Source organism: Coregonus clupeaformis, chromosome 1, assembly GCF_020615455.1.
Source record: "Coregonus clupeaformis isolate EN_2021a chromosome 1, ASM2061545v1, whole genome shotgun sequence".
Classification (NCBI taxonomy): Eukaryota; Metazoa; Chordata; class Actinopteri; order Salmoniformes; family Salmonidae; genus Coregonus; species Coregonus clupeaformis.
In genome coordinates, this window is record NC_059192.1 from 91,154,025 (window position 1) to 91,171,918 (window position 17,894).

General features: G+C 50.5%; 1 protein-coding gene across 1 annotated transcript in view; it reads right to left on the reverse strand.

Annotated features, from left to right (window-relative positions):
• Window positions 1–445: 445 nt before the first annotated feature.
• kmt2e (lysine (K)-specific methyltransferase 2E) overlaps window positions 446–17,894 on the reverse strand; it is a 30,868-nt gene continuing 13,419 nt past the window's right edge. The window contains 19 exon segments of the mRNA XM_045223347.1: window positions 446–893; window positions 987–1,222; window positions 1,366–1,534; window positions 1,826–2,119; window positions 2,279–2,614; window positions 2,791–2,964; window positions 3,567–3,638; window positions 5,295–5,399; window positions 7,048–7,315; window positions 7,633–7,742; window positions 7,921–8,038; window positions 8,344–8,474; window positions 8,569–8,808; window positions 9,022–9,194; window positions 9,688–9,827; window positions 10,067–10,095; window positions 10,097–10,297; window positions 12,454–12,565; window positions 16,972–17,156. Of these exon segments, the coding sequence (XP_045079282.1) occupies window positions 528–893; window positions 987–1,222; window positions 1,366–1,534; window positions 1,826–2,119; window positions 2,279–2,614; window positions 2,791–2,964; window positions 3,567–3,638; window positions 5,295–5,399; window positions 7,048–7,315; window positions 7,633–7,742; window positions 7,921–8,038; window positions 8,344–8,474; window positions 8,569–8,808; window positions 9,022–9,194; window positions 9,688–9,827; window positions 10,067–10,095; window positions 10,097–10,297; window positions 12,454–12,565; window positions 16,972–17,042 (3,345 nt within the window). The 5' untranslated portion in view covers window positions 17,043–17,156 and the 3' untranslated portion in view covers window positions 446–527.

Sequence of the window (17,894 nt, forward strand, 5' to 3'; positions counted from 1 at the left end):
CGGAGCAGGAGCCAGGGGTGGAGGCTCTTGGGTGGTCTCCATGGGCAGAGGGAAAATCTCCACTAGGGTAGGTGTTGTAGAGATAGGCGAGCTGCATTCCATTTTGGAGCCGCTGCGCCGCGCCTCGCGCTGACGCTTCCTGTACTCCAGCAAAGACACCTGGGAAAACACATGACATCACACGACATCAGAAAACAGACATTACTTTATCAGTCCAGGAACCTTAACACAGCTTGAATGGGCAGGATGAATAGCAGCAGTTCACCTTTTTCTTCTGTGGGGGATTCTGTCCTGACCCTCCCTCTCCGGTGCTGTCTCCACTCAGTGAACGAGAGAAGCCCAGGGTTCCCCCCTCCTCAGGGCAGGGGTAGAAGAGAGACCCTGCAGCCTCTGTGAAGGGTCCTGCTGCCAAGGGTACTGGTACTGTCACTGCCCCGGCCACAACACCAGCCCCGGCCACAGCCACCACCTCAGGCCTGAAGGCCAAGATGGGCTCCAGAGTGTGTGAGGGGGTAAGGTCCCTCAGGTTAGAGTTGATGGGGGAGAATGACAGACCCCCTGGCCCTGACAGACCTACTCTCTCTGGACTCTTCATCCAGGGGGGAAGGAGGGAGGATGAGGCTGGGTCTGTAGGAGGAGGAGGGGGCCTCGCTGCTGTCCTCGGCCCCTGTCCCAGTCTCTGGCCCCTCCTCTCCCCCACAGTCCTGGGACTCAGCGGTGGGGGGCTGGGGGCTCAGGGGGGCACTGGCCTTGGCCTCAAGGGGGGGCAGTACGTCCAGACTGGGAGCCCTGACCGCTACACAGGGGGAGGAGAGCAGCGAAGGGGGCAGCTCAGCCTCTTGGGTGCTGGGTCTGCGACTGCCCTCCGGTGAGCTGTCCAGGGAAGACTCGCTCTGTGGACACAGGAAAAGAGATAATAACAAACTGTTCACTTCCCTCTATGTGTGTGTGTGTGTGTGTGTGTGTTGCGTGTGTGTCTGTCTTACTTCCTGCGGGGCACTGAGTGTGTGTGTGGGGGTGCTGGGTAGAGGCTCGGGGCTCGGCTCCTCCGTACGGGTGATGCGGGGCGGCGTGGCCAGCTGGAGGGGCGTACCCGGCGTCTCTGATAGGTCGGCCCGGGTTGGCGTGGCACAGGGAGAGCCGTAGGGTGTGGAGCTCTCTGACATGCAGGCTTCCAGCGGACACATACCCAGACGCCGCTTCTTCAGAGGAGTGGGCAACTCTGTATTTCACACACACACACACACACACACAGAGAGGAAGTGTCACTCACATGCACAAAAAAACACACACTTGCATACAAGATTTATGTTCCTTATAAGTTATAACAAACATATTCCCACACACACATTCCTGAGTCCTCACCAGAGTCCTCACCTGGCAAGGTGCAGCAGCCGTTGTAGGGGAGGGGGCTGTCAGAGTCCCCGTTGATAGGGGGGCTGAGAGGGCCCTCGCTGGGCATGACCAGGGTGGGCTGGCCGCTGCTTGGTGGAGGGGTGGTGGTCTCCTCCTCTAGAGCCTGCTTCAACCAGCGCTGTGGGGAGAAGACAGGGAGGGAGGCGACTTAGACATGTCAACCAGAAATACAATTACATTTACTGGTAATACTGTCAGTCCGTCTCTCTGCTGGTAACACTGTCAGTCCGTCTCTCTGCTGGTAATACTGTCAGTCCGTCTCTCTGCTGGTAATACTGTCAGTCCGTCTCTCTGCTGGTAATACTGTCAGTCCGTCTCTCTGCTGGTAATACTGTCGTTCTGTCTCTACCCTGCAGCTATACCTGACAGCTAACACTCTCTCCATTCCCCTGCGGGGTGAACAACATACCTTCTTGCAGGAGCCTGTGGTGGGTGGCGTGTCGGGCAGCTCGCGGGAGCGCCGGCGTCCGGTGGGCACCCCAGGGGTGGTGGGGCTGCGGTTGGCCAGGAAGGGTGAGGAGAAGCGGACGTAGTGTTTGGGCGTGCTGTAGACGTGCGGGCTGGGGCCCATGCCGGGCAGGGCGTTGAGCTGGGTGGCCAGCACCTCCGGGTCGCTGCTGATCCTCAGGGGCCTCTCTGGGGCCGGCTCTGGGGTCCGCAATAAGCGCTCATGCTTGTCGACGCACCACTCACTCACTAAGTGCTGTAGAGAGAGAAAGAGAGAGCTTTAGTCACAAGCAAACTGCATTTGATTATAGTATTGAGTGACATTTCACTAGTAGGAATATAACATTCCTCTAAGTCGAAATAGAATAGTGACTAGCCGTGTTTAGGGGTGAGCACTGAGCCGTGGGTAGGGTACCTTTTTCGTTTTGGGGTACTTCTGCCCGGAGCGGTTTCTGTCGGGGGCCGGGGAGCCACTGTAAGGGGGGCTGGTGTCGGGGGCATGGGAGGAGAGGGCCTCTGGTTCGGGGTCCCTGGAGGCCTCTCCGTCTGGGCCGTCATTGGCCAGGGGGTCCAGGAGTTCCCCGGGCGAGCCGGGAGGTATGTCAGAGCAGGTGCTGATGGTGCGCGCTCGCCGCCGCTGCTGCCCGATGTGGGTGCGGCTCCGCGAGAAGCTCTTCCTCTGCTTGCTGCCTCGCAGCTTGGCCGGCGTGGGCTTGTTGAGACCCGGCTCCTCCTTCACCTCTAGCAGGGGCTGGGAGAGACAGCCAGACAGGGAGAGACCGGGTTAGGATAGAGTACAGTAGCATAGTTTTGGATGGGTTTATAATTACCTTTAGATTATTGAGAACATTCTCTTTTATACTAATGACCTGGTGTAACCAAATGTTGAGTCAACTATCAGTGATGTGTGGTTGTGCGTGTGCTTACCGTCATGATACTAGGAGACTGCATGTCGGCCTCGGGGGTGGCAGGGGGCTCCTCCTTGATGCCCCCCTCTGACTTGGTGCCGATCCTCTCCAGGGCCTGCTCCCGCCTCTTCTCCCTCTTCTCCATGCGGGCAAAGGCCTGCAGGATGGCCTCCATCTTCCTCTCTTCACGGGTCTGTAGCGGAGGGGGAAAGGAGAGACGGGACAGACAAAGTGGTAAGTTTTAGTCCATGTGGCCTAGTCTCCTGCTCCACTGGGCCTAGAGGGGGAGGGACACGTTATCGCAACACAGGACAGGCAAGAGGCAGTCTGGCTAGCTAGCTGGCAGAAATAAACAACAGTGCCGCAGAATGACAGAAAAAAAAACAAAAACATTTTTCCCTTCCAGTGGAGACAAAAACAATGGAGATGGAACAAGTCAAAACCCTGTTGATGTGAGAGATGTCAGACAAAACAACATGGAACTGGGAGGTCGGAAAGTAACATTAGACCCTTACCAAACCGTTCAGGGTGTGTGTATATGAGCCAGGGAGAGGTTTTTATAACACTCCGGCTGCCTCCACCAGACAGGGCACCAACACTAGCTTTACCACCCCTAGTAGCAGAGACACACTGGGGTCTGCCACAGGGCCGGTCAGTGGAGAGAAGATGGAGGTGGTGGGGGGGGCAGTTAGTATGTTTGTCAGTCAGTGGGGTCCCCTATGAGGTGGAAGGGCAGGCAGGCAGGCAGGCAGGGGGGTATGTTTGGGGGGAAGGGGGTTGGTGGGTCAAGTTTACCTCCGGTTTACTCAGTCCCAGACAGCTGGAGGCCCCCACGCCGTGCAGATGGGACTCCTCCGCTGGGCTGGCCTGAATGGTTTACAGAGAGACAGCCTGGTTTAGAAGACAAGAGGCCCGGGTCCCCCCAATAACACATATACACATAAACACACCACCAGGGTTCCCCACTCTAAGGGCTTCAGTGTGTCGCCAACCCACAGGGATCCTCTAGGGACAGGTGGGCAGCCGAAGGGGGGTTGGAGGTGACCTGGGCACTACAGTGTTATCAAAGAGGGGAGAGAAGAGGGGCGCACATAGGGATAATGCCTGCCTTCTGCCTGTAGACGCATGTCCAGTTAGGGCTTCTTCACCTCGTCTGCTTACACCAGCTTACCCAGGAGGAGGAAGACTTTTTATTTTTCCAATTCTCTCAGTCATACTGGGCTCAATGAATGAACAGTGATTTCAACACAACCCACCAGCACTGGAACTCAGGTTCACCACATCACCAGCGTCATAAACCACATACTGCACCCACGACACATGGCAAGAAAACCAATGAAGACAATAGCAACAACCCAATCACCAACTTTCACCAAGGTTGATGACAAGCAACTGCATACCATCTGCAACACCAAAACCGAACCTTAGTGTAACCTGCGTGTGTGTGTTCCATGCCATGTCAGTATCCCTGGCATCTTTAATATGAGTGTGGGTCAAATACCATGCCTAACACACACAGACATCCCCAGTGTTAAGAGCCCATGCGGACAGGGCATTGTTGTGGATGCGTGGTTAGGGTTGGACACCATACATACACTAGACCAGAGGGTGACTGTTACATCAGAGGACAGTGAATCCAGAAGCTCTTTCTTCCACAGTAGAGAGGGGGTTCCTCCTCCTGGACCAGCTTGCAGCTTCCCTTGGAGGGAGGGAGGCAGGCTATTGGATTACCCAGAGTCAATAAGGCCCTGGCACAGAGTAGTTGTGCCCAGCCCTCCCCCCTCTCCTCCCTCCATCCTCCCCTCTTCTCTCTCTCCCTCTTTCTGGGCTATTTAGCAGAGCCAGAGCCAGTCCATTGGCCAGAATGATGAGTCAGCGCTTTACACCTTGGGCCTCGTCGTGTGAAAGGGAGCTGACGGCAGGGTAATTTCCAGAGTGTGTGTATGTGACCCCATCTCTCCGGGTCACCAGAGCTCTTTAGCAGGGGAGAGGAGAGAGATTGCGAACAGTAATTGGCCATTTCAAAAGTTGGCCAATACTGTACGTGAGGGTCATACTCAGACACACAGGGAGAGTTCCAGTACTTATGTGTGATGAGGCTGGGGCTCGTGTATACTCAGCTAATGAGAGGGGAGGAGGAGGGGGGTCTGTGGCTCTGGAGGGCCCGGAATGGTGTAATGTGTGGTGTACCGGTTTAGCAAATGAACTCTTAAATAAATGAGGAAAATAACCCATGTATAATGATGACTAAAACAGAGCCTCAGTGTTTGAGGGCTCTGCCAGAGGAAGTGAGTGAGCGACAGAGAGCAGGGGGGGGTGAACCCCGCGTGCTAGGCTACACAGCAACAGGATGAGGCAGAGACAGCAGCAGTAGCAGGGAGGTGGGTTCGTGGGGGGAGATGGAGGAAACCACCGCCACACAAACAGTGACCCACACCAGCAAGGATGAGCTTCCTATGGGGGTGGGGGGGTTATGGGCTGCACACAGCAGGGCGCGCTGCAGCCCTGGCACACTGAACTTACCATCTTCCTCTTTCTCTCTGCAATGGTCTCCTCTGACTCCATCTCTACTTCACTGCTAACCGAGTTATCAGGTTGGTCTTCTACATCCTCTAACTCTGTCGGATCCTGTTAGAGGGGGAGAGGAGGGGGGGGTGGCGCTTTATCATGGCACTGACCAACCACAGGCAGTCTGGCTACAGACTAGAGGGTCTAGAGTAGCGAGGGGGTAGGTGGGGGAGGGAGAGAGAGGGAAGGGGATCGTCTGGGGGAGAGTGACAGTTGGGGGTACTGACTGGGGACATGGTGGCATTGTCTGTGCACAAACTTGCTCAAAGCTTGTATTCGGTCCTAGGCAGTCAGAATGACAGCGAAACGCAAACCGTACCCCCTTTTCCAAGAAGAGCGAGAGACCAAGCTCACTTCTGTAGTGCCTTGTGCTGCGTTGTTTTGAGCCCACTGCCAACAACTACCCTGTAATATATCAAGTGGTGGCTTGTGGTCACACAAAGGTCTGTTTGCGCACAATGACAGATGTGGACAGCTTCTGTATTCAGCGAGTGCATTTCTTTGTTTGTGCGTGTTGGTCCGATAGCGATGCCTCGCACTTCACCGTTCACATTCTAGACCATATATCAGTCTACCCAGTCTCCATAAACCATCCTTCTGTGTGCTTCCCCCAGATCTAAGATCTGTCCTTAAAATCACTCATCGTGGGAACTACCAGTCCCTACCACAGAAGCAACTTGCTTGCCGATAAGACCTATGGCCTGGGTCGGGGTTATTAGACTTACTGGACAGGTTCAGATAGTACCTGCCAGTTTCACATTGAACGTTTTCTTCCGTTTGGTGTCTACTGAACACAACCTTGGGGACCAGCACAGCGACAGAGGTCTTTCTCTCTGTGTAATACTGAGTAGAGGGATGCCTAGTGGTGCGTTCAGGAGCTACTGCAGCAGAGATGACACAGCGTGATAGCATGTCTCATCTGCCACCAGAGAGGGCTAAATGCCAGCCAAACGCCAGACAGCTCTGAGCAGCGATACACGGTACAGTGAGAGCAAACGGCTGACAGTGGTGAGAGAAGGCTGGGTGCAGGAGTGGGCTTTGGGCCAGGGAGAAGGGGGAACCAAGACGGATGATAGAGGAATACAACTGGTCTACTAACGGATAACACTAATAAAACAGAAATACAGCAAACATAACAGAAGCATTGAAAAATGGCTACACACATGGACATTGGACGCTAACCAAATGGAAAACAAGATAAATATGATAACACAAAAAGGTCTTTAAGGGGAACGCCAACTTATAGGCTCCTATAGGGCAATCCTGAACAAAGAGCGTGATAGAGAAGTGTGATGGGGTTAGGGGTGTGTGTGATGGGGATAGGGGTGTGTGTGTGTGAGATGGGGATAGGGTGTGTGTGTGTGTGTGTGTGATGGGGATAGGGTGTGTGTGTGTGTGTGATGGGGATAGGGTGTGTGTGTGTGTGATGGGGATAGGGTGTGTGTGTGTGTGATGGGGATAGGGGTGTGTTTGTGTGTGATGGGGATAGGGGGTGTGTTTATGTGTGATGGGGATAGGGTGTGTGTGTGTGTGTGTGTGATGGGGATAGGGGTGTGTGTGTGTGTGTGTGTGTGTGTGTGATACGGTGTATGTGTGTGTGTGTGTGTGTGATGGGGATAGGGGGTGTGTGTGTGTGATGGGGATAGGGAGGTGTGTGTGTGGATGGAGACGTGGATTGAAGGGAGTTGTGTTGCCAGGGAAATCTTACCTGGTTGTTGGAGATGGAGAGGCGGAGGGGTGATAGCTTCCTCTGCTTGCCGTCGGCCCCCAGGCCCTTGGCCCTGCCGTCACAGTCCAGGGTCATGTTCTGGTTCTGGCCCAGGTCCAGGTGGTCCCCTCGCTGCATCATGGGCTCCTTGTCCTTGCGGCCCCGCCGGCGGCTGCTGGCCCCTAGGTTCTCAGTGGGCTCCAGGTTGTGCTTCAGCACCGGGCACTCTGGGTTCCCCCTCACACACGCACAGTCCACCTTGTACTTACTACAGAGAGAAGAAGAAGATAGAGGGAGAGATGTGGGGGAGAAGGAGAGAGGGGAGAAGATAGAGGGAGAGATGGGGGGAGAAGGAGAGAGGGGAGAAGATAGAGGGAGAGATGGGGGGAGAAGGAGAGAGGGGAGAAGATGGGGGGAGAAGGAGAGAGGGGAGAAGGGAGAAGGGGAGAGGGGAGAAGATAGGGGGGGAAGAAAGAGAAAGAGAAGGTAGAAAGACAACTTGGTTGAGGGTGACCAATCTTGTCTTGTTGTGTGTGTGTGTGTGTGTGTGTGTGTGTACTAGGTGATATATTCCACCCTGCTTACCAGCAGCCATAGTCATAGTCGAAGCCTATGGTGATCTCGGTGCCTTTGGTGATGGACCTCAAAGAGTAAATGTACAAATGGAGCATACCATCCTCTATTACATGACGCACCTGAGAGAGAGAGAGACAGAGAGAGAGAGAGAGAGAGAGAGAGAGAGAGAGAGAGAGAATGAGGCACCCACTGAGACTTATGAAGTTACATTAAGTTGAGGTTAGTGGCTCTGGGGGGGGATGTGGTCAGGGTTTAGAGCCGTAGGTTTAGTATCGTGGTCTGCGATTGGCCACTCACCTCAGAGTTGGGGGTGCAGGAGCGTCGGATGAAGCGGGCCTCGTTGCCAAAGCTGCGGGCGTCCACACACATCTCCAGACCGTCAAACTTTGAGTAGAACAACACAAAAGGGTACGGCCTGGAGAGAGAGAGAGATGAATGAAATGCAGGGCAGACAGACATAGTAACAGATTGGGGATGTCCATATGGTGCCATGGGGAAGATAGCCAGGAGCTCAACGGGAGCTGACAGAGGACTTTACTGCCCACTGCCAAGAAAGAACCACAACACAAATACACACCCCTTCCTTCTATCTCTATCTCTCCCTCTACCTCTCAAATGTCTCAATAAAACATACAACTATAAAAAGGAGTGTAGAATTCCACTTTAAATTTGAGCTGAGGATTCTACTTGAGCTCAGGTTTCCACCAGATGGGTCCTCACCTCTTGAAGAAGCATCCGTTAGCCTCAAACTGCTGTCGCAGCATGAACTTGCCCCTGTACTCTATGATGAGGGAGTCTGGAGCCAGGTCCCTCACTGCCTTCATGATCTTCTTATTCTTCTGAACCTGGCTCTGGAGAGGGGAGAGACAACAGGACATCAGGTAAGAATGCTGCCCGCTCAGGCAAGGACAAATGTTTGTGAGTCATTGTGTCCGTTTCAGCTACCTCCACAGGTGGTTTGAAGGCGGCCGTGCGTGTGTTGTAGGCCAGGGTCTTGCCGTCGCCGGCCTCCTTGACGCGGAGCAGGATCTGGACGTCCTCGCTGTACTGGTTGCTGCCGGCCTCCTCGTAGGCCTCCATCCAGGCCTTCATCTTGTTCTCCCACAGAGATGGGTGCTCCCCTGGCTCCATGTCTGGAGCGCCACCCTTTACTCTGGAGGATTTCCTGGAGCCCTCACGGAACGCCTGTTAGACAAGAGACTCCAGTGAGCAGACAGCATAAAAAACAATGTTTACCACCATTTAAGAGACATTACATTGTGCAAAACAAATTTCTGTCAAATTAAACATGCCAAAACAACTTATTTTGGGAGAGTTGCTCCACTTACAAATACATGTAAAGCTCAGAGGCACAGTTGGGGGCTAGATAAGAAGCTGAATGGAAGTTTGAACACAGACCTTCTTGGCTCGGGCCGGCTCCTTGTCTCCGCTCCTCTTGCGTTTCTTGTCGGCCTGCTTGTTGCCTGCCAGGCGGCCGGTGGTCAGTGTGATGCTGGTGGGTGTGTGCTGGAAGGCCGTGTACAACTCCAGCGGCACCTCGTCCCCACTCTCTGTGGCACTGGTGTCCCCGTCTGCAGAGATACATACCGGTATGCCTTAATAAAGCATTGGTAATAAAGGTTTATTTGTGCATCTTGTACAGCAGGGTCCAACCAAAGCAACATTTTCCTGTTTCTAACTGATTTAGACAAATTATTTATCAAAGGTAAAAACAAGATTTTCCATAGCACAGTCTGCCATTCTTAATGTCTGCATTGTTGAATTACTCGATGTGACCAGCAGGTGTCAGCCTGCAGCTGAATCATAAATGTGGTAACAGCAGCCATTCACAAGCTTTGATTATTTGAATAGGGTAAATTGGGGGGGAAACCCTGGGCTAAACAACAAGGCCGGTCAGATGTGGCCTGGGTGGCTTCAGACCTGCAGGGGGAAGAGGCTGCAGTATGGAGCAGACTGACTTAAACAGCCTTTATCACACTGCCGTCTGATCTGAGAGCTGTTTACTGCAGCGCACTGGGAGGGACTGGAGGAGGTAGGTATATATCTCACCATCTCTCCACTCACCGGACATGTTCTCCCTCTTGCGGGTCTGAAGCATGATGGCCCGGTCTCTGTCCAGGCTGCGCGGCTGGCAGCGCTCACACAGGTACGTCTCAGGAATGTGCTGCCTGTCGATCCCCATGCAGTCTATGTGCTGCCACACACTGCCAGAAGAGAGAGGAGAGGGCAGAGGGTCAGACACAGTAACAGCAGCCATTCACAATGCAACAGTGGGGTCTAGACAGGGGTCACTTATCCCATTGAAAAGTTGAGACACTGATGAGACATGGACACTGTTTGAAACCTAGAATGCTTATGAATCACTGCTAGGACAGTATGGACTCTGTGGTCTAAAGCACTGTGACCTGATAAAGGAGAGTCCAGGGTCTTTCCCAGTTCCTACCTGCACTTGTCGCAGCAGATCATGTAGCCAGTCGTCATGGGTGAAGCCACAGATGCAGCGGGTGATGTCAGCCCCGTAGCTGCCATCCTCCGAGGTGCTGAGTGTGGTGCCCCTGGACGCCTCGTCCTGCAGGCCCCCCGGCACAAACAGCCCCTCGCCCGGCTGGATCAGCATGGAGGGGGGAGGGGAGGCCGGGGGCGTGGGCGGGGGGCGCGCCCCATAGTTGTGGTCCTGGGGAGGAGGACAGAAAGGTGTTGAGGGTGACACATACACCAGGTTTATACCAGAGAAAACGATCTATGGCGTTCTCTCCATCTCTATGGTTTATAGTATACTCTACGTCAAACATTGAAATTCTAATTTAACAATTGCAAACTGCCACTTCCTTCCAATATGAATTGTTCAATTGTTAAGACTGCATTGTGATTGACCCTAACCCAGGTGAGTGAACTAGCCTGTATGAGGAGTGAACTGCATTAGCATGGAGGAAGCTAGCTAGCTTGACTGATGATGAACCAGGAAGGAGAGAGCTGAGTTCAGGTATATTAGGTCAGGTAGCACGTAAGAGAGAAAGAGAGAGAGAAAGAGAGAAGTATGCTATGTAGCCAGTACTGTAGTCTAGTAGCACTGTAGTGTAGTCTACTGTACAGTAGTGCACAAGTTCCCAAACTAGGGTCCGGGGACCCCAATACGCTGTATAGCCTATAATATAGTGTCAGTGCACTGGATTATAGTGTACGGTAGTGTCAGTGCACTGGATTATAGTGTACGGTAGTGTCAGTGCACTGGATTATAGTGTACGGTAGTGTCAGTGCACTGGATTATAGTGTACGGTAGTGTCAGTGTACTGCAGGGTTCTTCAATTCCGGTCCTGGAGGGCCGAAACACCTCTGTTTTTCATCCTCTCCTTCTAATCAGGGGCTAATTCAGACCTGGGACACCAGGTGAGTGCAATTAACTACCAGGTAGAAATAAAAATTCCGGCCCTCCAGGACCGGAATTGAAGAACCCTGGTGTACTGTATTGTAGTGTACGGTAGTGTCAGTGTACTGTATTATAGTGTACGGTAGTGTCAGTGTACTGTATTATAGTGTACGGTAGTGTCAGTGTACTGTATTATAGTGTACGGTAGTGTCAGTGTACTGTATTATAGTGTATGGTAGTGTCAGTGTACTGTAATATAGTGTATGGTAGTGTCAGTGTACTGTAATATAGTGTATGGTAGTGTCAGTGTATTGTAATATAGTGTATGGTAGTGTCAGTGTATTGTAATATAGTGTATGGTAGTGTCAGTGTATTGTAATATAGTGTATGGTAGTGTCAGTGTATTGTATTATAGTGTATGGTAGTGTCAGTGTATTGTATTATAGTGTACGGTAGTGTCAGTGTATTGTATTATAGTGTACGGTAGTATCAGTGTATTGTATTATAGTGTACGGTAGTGTCAGTGTAATGTAATTAGGTTATGGTAGTGTCAGTGTACTGTATTATAGTGTACAGTCGTGTCAGTGTATTGTATTATAGTGAATGGTAGTGTCAGTGTATTGTAATATAGTGTATTGTAATATAGTGTATGGTAGTGTCAGTGTATTGTAATATAGTGTATGGTAGTGTCAGTGTACTGTATTATAGTGTATGGTAGTGTCAGTGTATTGTAATATAGTTTATGGTAGTGTCAGTGTATTGTAATACAGTGTATGGTAGTGTCAGTGTACTGTATTATAGTGTATGGTAGTGTCAGTGTATTGTAATATAGTGTATGGTAGTGTCAGTGTATTGTAATATAGTGTATGGTAGTGTCAGTGTACTGTATTATAGTGTACGGTAGTGTCAGTGTATTGTAATATAGTGTATGGTAGTATCAGTGTATTGTATTATAGTGTACTGTAGTATCAGTGTATTGTATTATAGTGTACGGTAGTGTCAGTGTAATGTAATTAGGTTATGGTAGTGTCAGTGTACTGTATTATAGTGTACAGTCGTGTCAGTGTATTGTATTATAGTGAATGGTAGTGTCAGTGTATTGTAATATAGTGTATGGTAGTGTCAGTGTATTGTAATATAGTGTATGGTAGTGTCAGTGTACTGTATTATAGTGTATGGTAGTGTCAGTGTACTGTATTATAGTGTATGGTAGTGTCAGTGTATTGTAATATAGTGTATGGTAGTGTCAGTGTACTGTAATATAGTTTATGGTAGTGTCAGTGTACTGTTTTATAGTGTATGGTAGTGTCAGTGTATTGTAGTGTCAGTGTACTGTATTATAGTGTATGGTAGTGTCAGTGTACTGTAATATAGTGTATGGTAGTGTCAGTGTATTGTAATATAGTGTATTATAGTGCATTGGTGTGTACTGCTGTGTAGTGTTGAAGTGTGAGTGTACTCACGGCGTAGGGCAGCCCAATGTAACTGTGGGAGTGGTGAGAGTTAATGCTGTAGATCTGGTGCGGGTAGCTGGACTTCTCCACCACCACAGGGCTGGCCTCTACCGATTCTGGTCTGCTGGACAGAGAGACAGGGAGAGAAACAGAGTTAGGAGGGGGATCCCATTCACAACAGTAACAGAGAAGAGAGAGAGATCAGTGCATTGTAAAATGAAAGATAGACATGAAAGAGGGAGAGAAACAGTAAGAAGGGGATTCTATTTACAACAGAGAGAGAGAGAGAGAGAGAGAGAGAGAGAGAGCACAGAGAGAGAGAGATTGTAAAATGAAAGATAGACATGCAAAAGGGAGGGAAACCATTAGGAGGGAGATTCACTACAGTACAAGGGGAGATATGAGTGTAGCGTAAAACGACAGGTAGACAGAGAAAGGGGTAGAATAGAAGAGAGAATCTCCTCATAAGCAGTGAGTGTATTGTTGTGCTTCATTGATTCTCCACTTCCACTGGCTTAATGAGGAGTGTTTATTTGGGGAGCTGACAGTGGTTGTGACACAGAGTGGAAGAGGCATAAGGATCACAGAGGCCAGAAGCCCTGTGTGTGTGTGGCCTGGTCCCATCATATCACCTCAGCTAACTGGACAGAGCTGATAGCAGGGCAAATAACTAAATGGGGGGCCTAATCTCTCCACAATAAAGATCATTTAAACCTGAGCCCCATTTCTAGAGGACACACACACACACACTACTGGAGGCTAACACACACACACACACACACACACCATTCACACACGCAGTAACAATAACAGGCATTCACTTCCGTGAGCTCATTTATCAAACCGGTATATCCACTTTCATTCTATGACATTGCAGTGGCGCAGAGAAAGCCTGTCAGGCTGTTTGAAAATTAAACCAAGGACATGGGGGTAAGGTTAACTAGGCTAGTTCTCACTGGCATTGAAGGAAGAAGTAGTGGTTAAAAAAAACGATGCAAAAAGGGAAGTGGGATTGGCAAACGGACAACAGAGGGGAGACAATGAAGGAGTGAAGGGAGGAGTGGCACTGTCAGGAGAGAAGTGCCTTTAGAGAGTAGGGAAGAAAGAGACCAGTGACAGCCCAGACAGAGTTGAGACTCGAGGCGGATTTGTCATGACAAATCCAAAGGCTAGCTGATGTTCCAACAACTAATACTCCAACTCCTACACACAAACAGCCTGTTGGTCAGTCCTGAGGAAGAAACTCCACCAAATCCTCCCCTTCTTATCCAGGATAGTCCAGACAACTGCTTCAAGGTCAAAGAGAGGGAGAGTGAAGGCGAGAGAGGAGAGAGAAAATAGAGATTCCCCCAGGTGTATCGAAGCTGGCTTTGCACATTCAAACACATCTCAGAAGCAGAGGCAAAATGAAACCTTGACAAGAGGCCAACTGCCCTGCCAAAACGTTTAGCTAACAATGCAGACTACAAGAGAAAAGCCCACTAAACAAACTGGACAGCTTCAAAGGTACCGTGTTACAAACTGTATATGTGGTCTGATGGCGTAGTAGACTGCCTGAGGGGATGCTATGGCTGTACGGCTCAAACAGGCTATCTAGTACTAGGAACAGCTGACACACAAACCCAGAATAATAAAGAGAAAATATGTGAAACTACACACACACACACACTGCCCAGCAGAAACACTTCTAGCCAGCAACTGGAATACGTGACAAGCCAAGACAGTTCGTAGCATCACAGTAGTGAGGCAAAACTAGGCTACTCCAACGAATGGACGTGCCACGTGTCTGCGTGTTAAAGTACAAACACACACTCCTCTCCAATGCTCCAACCCTCCCTTTCCTTCCTTCCCTCTAGTCACCCTGTCCCTCCTAGGGTAAAGCAGCAGTACAGTACCTGGTGGAGTCAGTGGTTCCCCCCCTAGTCTCACCGCGTGCTGCACACCATCACCTCCCAACGCTCACTGTGCAACACTTCCTTAAATATGGTATTGGCGCTCAAAGTGAAAACGTAAGTGCATGTAAAAAGGTCTAGGCGTGGGCCCCGGGGAAGGTGTGTACATAACTCGCTGAAACACACACACACAGTTCACTACCCTCCCCAGGGCAGAGAAGTAACCCAAACCAAATAAACTTGAAAGTAGGCTACTGACAACTGTGTGTGAATGATTTACTCGGGTAAAATCTATACTTCATAAATCAGGGATTTGCAGGGATGCAGCATGCATCATTCAGTGGTGAGACGGAACGTTTTCATTAATGTATTAAATGAGTATTTCAAATGGGCTTTATTGTGTTTTCCTGGAATAGTCCCTCTGGTGAGAGAGGGGGATGATATAAAAAGGAGAAGAGAACAGACGAGTGATGAGTGAGTTTGTTTGACGGATGGCGAGGGGCCATGTTTGGTCTCAGTGTGACTAGGCTAGAGGGACTGAGAATGACTGCATCAATCATGTATGTCTCATAGGAAGTCAGGGACCAAGGGACAGAGACACAGAGACAAAGTGCATGATGCTATAGTCAATCACAATATCATACAATCACACACACACACGTCTAGGGGGAAGCTATGCGATGTGAGACACTGGGAGACTCAGAGAGCAAAGACAGCAGAGAGAGACAACAGAGATGGAATGGAGGTTTCAATTAAACAGACAGCTAGGCTAGGCATGTGCTAATCATAGCTCACAGCTCAAGAGAGAGCTTAATATGGAGCAAGAGATCACACACACAGAGAGAAGAGAGAGAGAGATCAATTCTGCACAGCCAGAGGCAATGCCTTCACTCCAAAGTGTTTCCACTCACTGCCATGGCAACTCAATGTAGCCGTTGGCGAGCACACGCACACTGTGCCCCGTGTGTCGCTGGGTAGGTAGAATCACACACGGCCACCACACGCAGCTTGTCACGACACACACACACACACACCCCAGCTCGCTCACAACGCTGCATCCTTCAGAGGGAGGTGGAGAGGCCGTGACCACTCCTCTGGGGATAGCCCTGGTGTTCCTAGGGTTAGCACGCTAACACGCTAATGCTAACTTCTGCTCTGTGTTCAGAACACGAGGGCCTCAAAAGGGCACCAAGGATCTGTGACATGTCCAGTTTTATCAGTAGGGTGGTAGGAAGAGGGCTAGATGATAACTACCCTGGTCTGTGGGCACAGTGGCGGTAGGTAGTTCTGTGTGTGTGAGTTTTACAGCCAGCCAGCCATACTCTGTGCGCTGTATGAAACCATCACAGCGGAGGCCCAATTCAAGCTTGTTAACTTCATTTGACGAAATCTGAATCAGGCAGGGGCAGGCAGACGCAGGGCGGAGAGAGAGAGGGCTTAAAACCCGCCCCTATGAACAGAAGGGCCCTGGGATGAGACGCAACCCTAAAAAAAGCTCACTGGAAGGGGGGAGAAGGGGGAAAGAGAGGTGAGCGCGACTGGAACCATTTAAGACGCCTTAACCGCAAGAGGGCCACCTGTCATTCATCCCGGTGACCATGGCAATGGCCCCTGCGCAGTGCGGAAGGGAGACATTGGGGGGAGGTTTCCATGGCAACCAGCGGTGGCTGCCCGCAACAGCTCTTAAGGCTGGGGGAGAGTGACAGGCCCCATTTAAAGAGACAAGCCCCTCTAAAAACACACCTTTCTATTCTTCAACCACAGGAGCACAGATGAGGTCTCTCTTATTTGTCTATAATACCTTGACTGTATCCTTGAGGAGAGTATAGGACAGACTGTGAGGAGGGCAGTATGTTGTTGTTGTACAGAGTACAGACAGAAGGATCAGGTGCGTCATTTTCAGAGTAAAATTCTCTCTCCACGTGGAGGTATCAGGTTGGTAGGAGTCATTCTAAATCATGACATTAGCTACACTGACAGTGTATTACACAGAAGCAACAACTCAGAAATATAAAGTGAACAGTAAGGGTGTGTGACGCTAGATAGTCATAAGCACAGCATAAATGGGCTCCCGAGTGACGCAGCGGTCTAAGGCACTGCATCTCAGTGCTTGAGGCGTCACTACAGACCCCCTGGTTCGATTCCAGGCTGTATCACAACCGGCCGTGATTGGGAGTCCCATAGGGCAGCGCACAATTGGCCCAGCGTCGTCCGGGTTTGGCCGGTGTAGGCCGTCATTGTAAATAAGAATTTGTTCTTAACTGACTTGCCTAGTTAAATAAAGCTATTCTGCCTCATATCTTCTCTACAAAGTGTGTTTTGTCATATATGGAACTTGGGTGGTCTGGTCAGATTAATAGCTAGGGCATTGAGAATGTCTATGGGAAGTGATTGGTGTGAGACGCTGAGTGCTATGTATGTGATCAATGGGATTGACCAGGCCTGTCCAGTACAGCAGACAGCAGGGCTATGGAGCCCCTCAGCAGGGCGAGAACAGAATCAATGCAACACAGAGAGACAGAGAGAGACAGAGACAGAGAGAGCGAGAGAGTGAAAAGGAGAATAGAGAGAGTAAGAGAAGGGTGAGATGAATCATGAGATGTTGGTTTGGACCTGAAGACATTTGTATACTCACTCTGAGCCTGCAGCCATTTCCAGGTATGAGGTGTCTGCTGTGTCCACCCCTACAGGGATCACTATGCTCATGACGTTCTCTGCTGATCAATTCTTGTCCTACTGAGTCCAGAGCACGGGAGTCCAAAACACTGAGGCATGCCAGCCACAGCACTCATTGCAGACATCTAAGTGCATCCACAAGGCCTGCCACAGAGGGAGAGAGAGAGACAACAAGGGAGTTAGCATGGTGCAAAAAGGGACAGTCACCAATATGTGATAAGTCAGACTGAAAACTGGGGTATTTCCAGGAAGCACAATGATTCATAAATTCAGCTGTGTGAGCTGTAGTTACTAGCTAACGGCTAGTAACACGGAATGATAGGAATTTCCCTAGAGAACCCTCACCCACCTCACTGGCTACCTGAGACATTGATGGATGCAAGGGGGAAGAGGAGCTATAGTAAGGCGATGCCTGGTGTCGGTAAACTTGGCAAATGCGACCTCTACACAGACTGCCAGGAATGCAGGATGCTGCGGTGGCAGTGTTCCACCACAAGGGGGTGTGAGAGAACAGAGCTCTGACTGGCGGCCATTAATGGAGGAGAAAGAAAAACGCAACAACACAGAGGCCATCTTTTCACAGAGCAGGAGTGTTCTACTGAGCAGAACAGCACACACACACACACACACACACACAGACATACACTCTCTAAAAGAAACACACACACAATCCTTTAACGCTGGAATTAGAGCTGTCACAAACCCCTGGCTGTGTCTGGATGTGAAAGCCAGTGTTAAATAGCCATCTTGTCTCACTCTCCCTCTCTCCTTCCCCCTCTCACACTGTTTGTTCAGCGTTGCAGGTGGACAGGAGATGCATAGAAAGACTAAGTCAATAATTAACTGCATTAGGTGTCAGACAGACTGTAGCCTCTCTGGGAT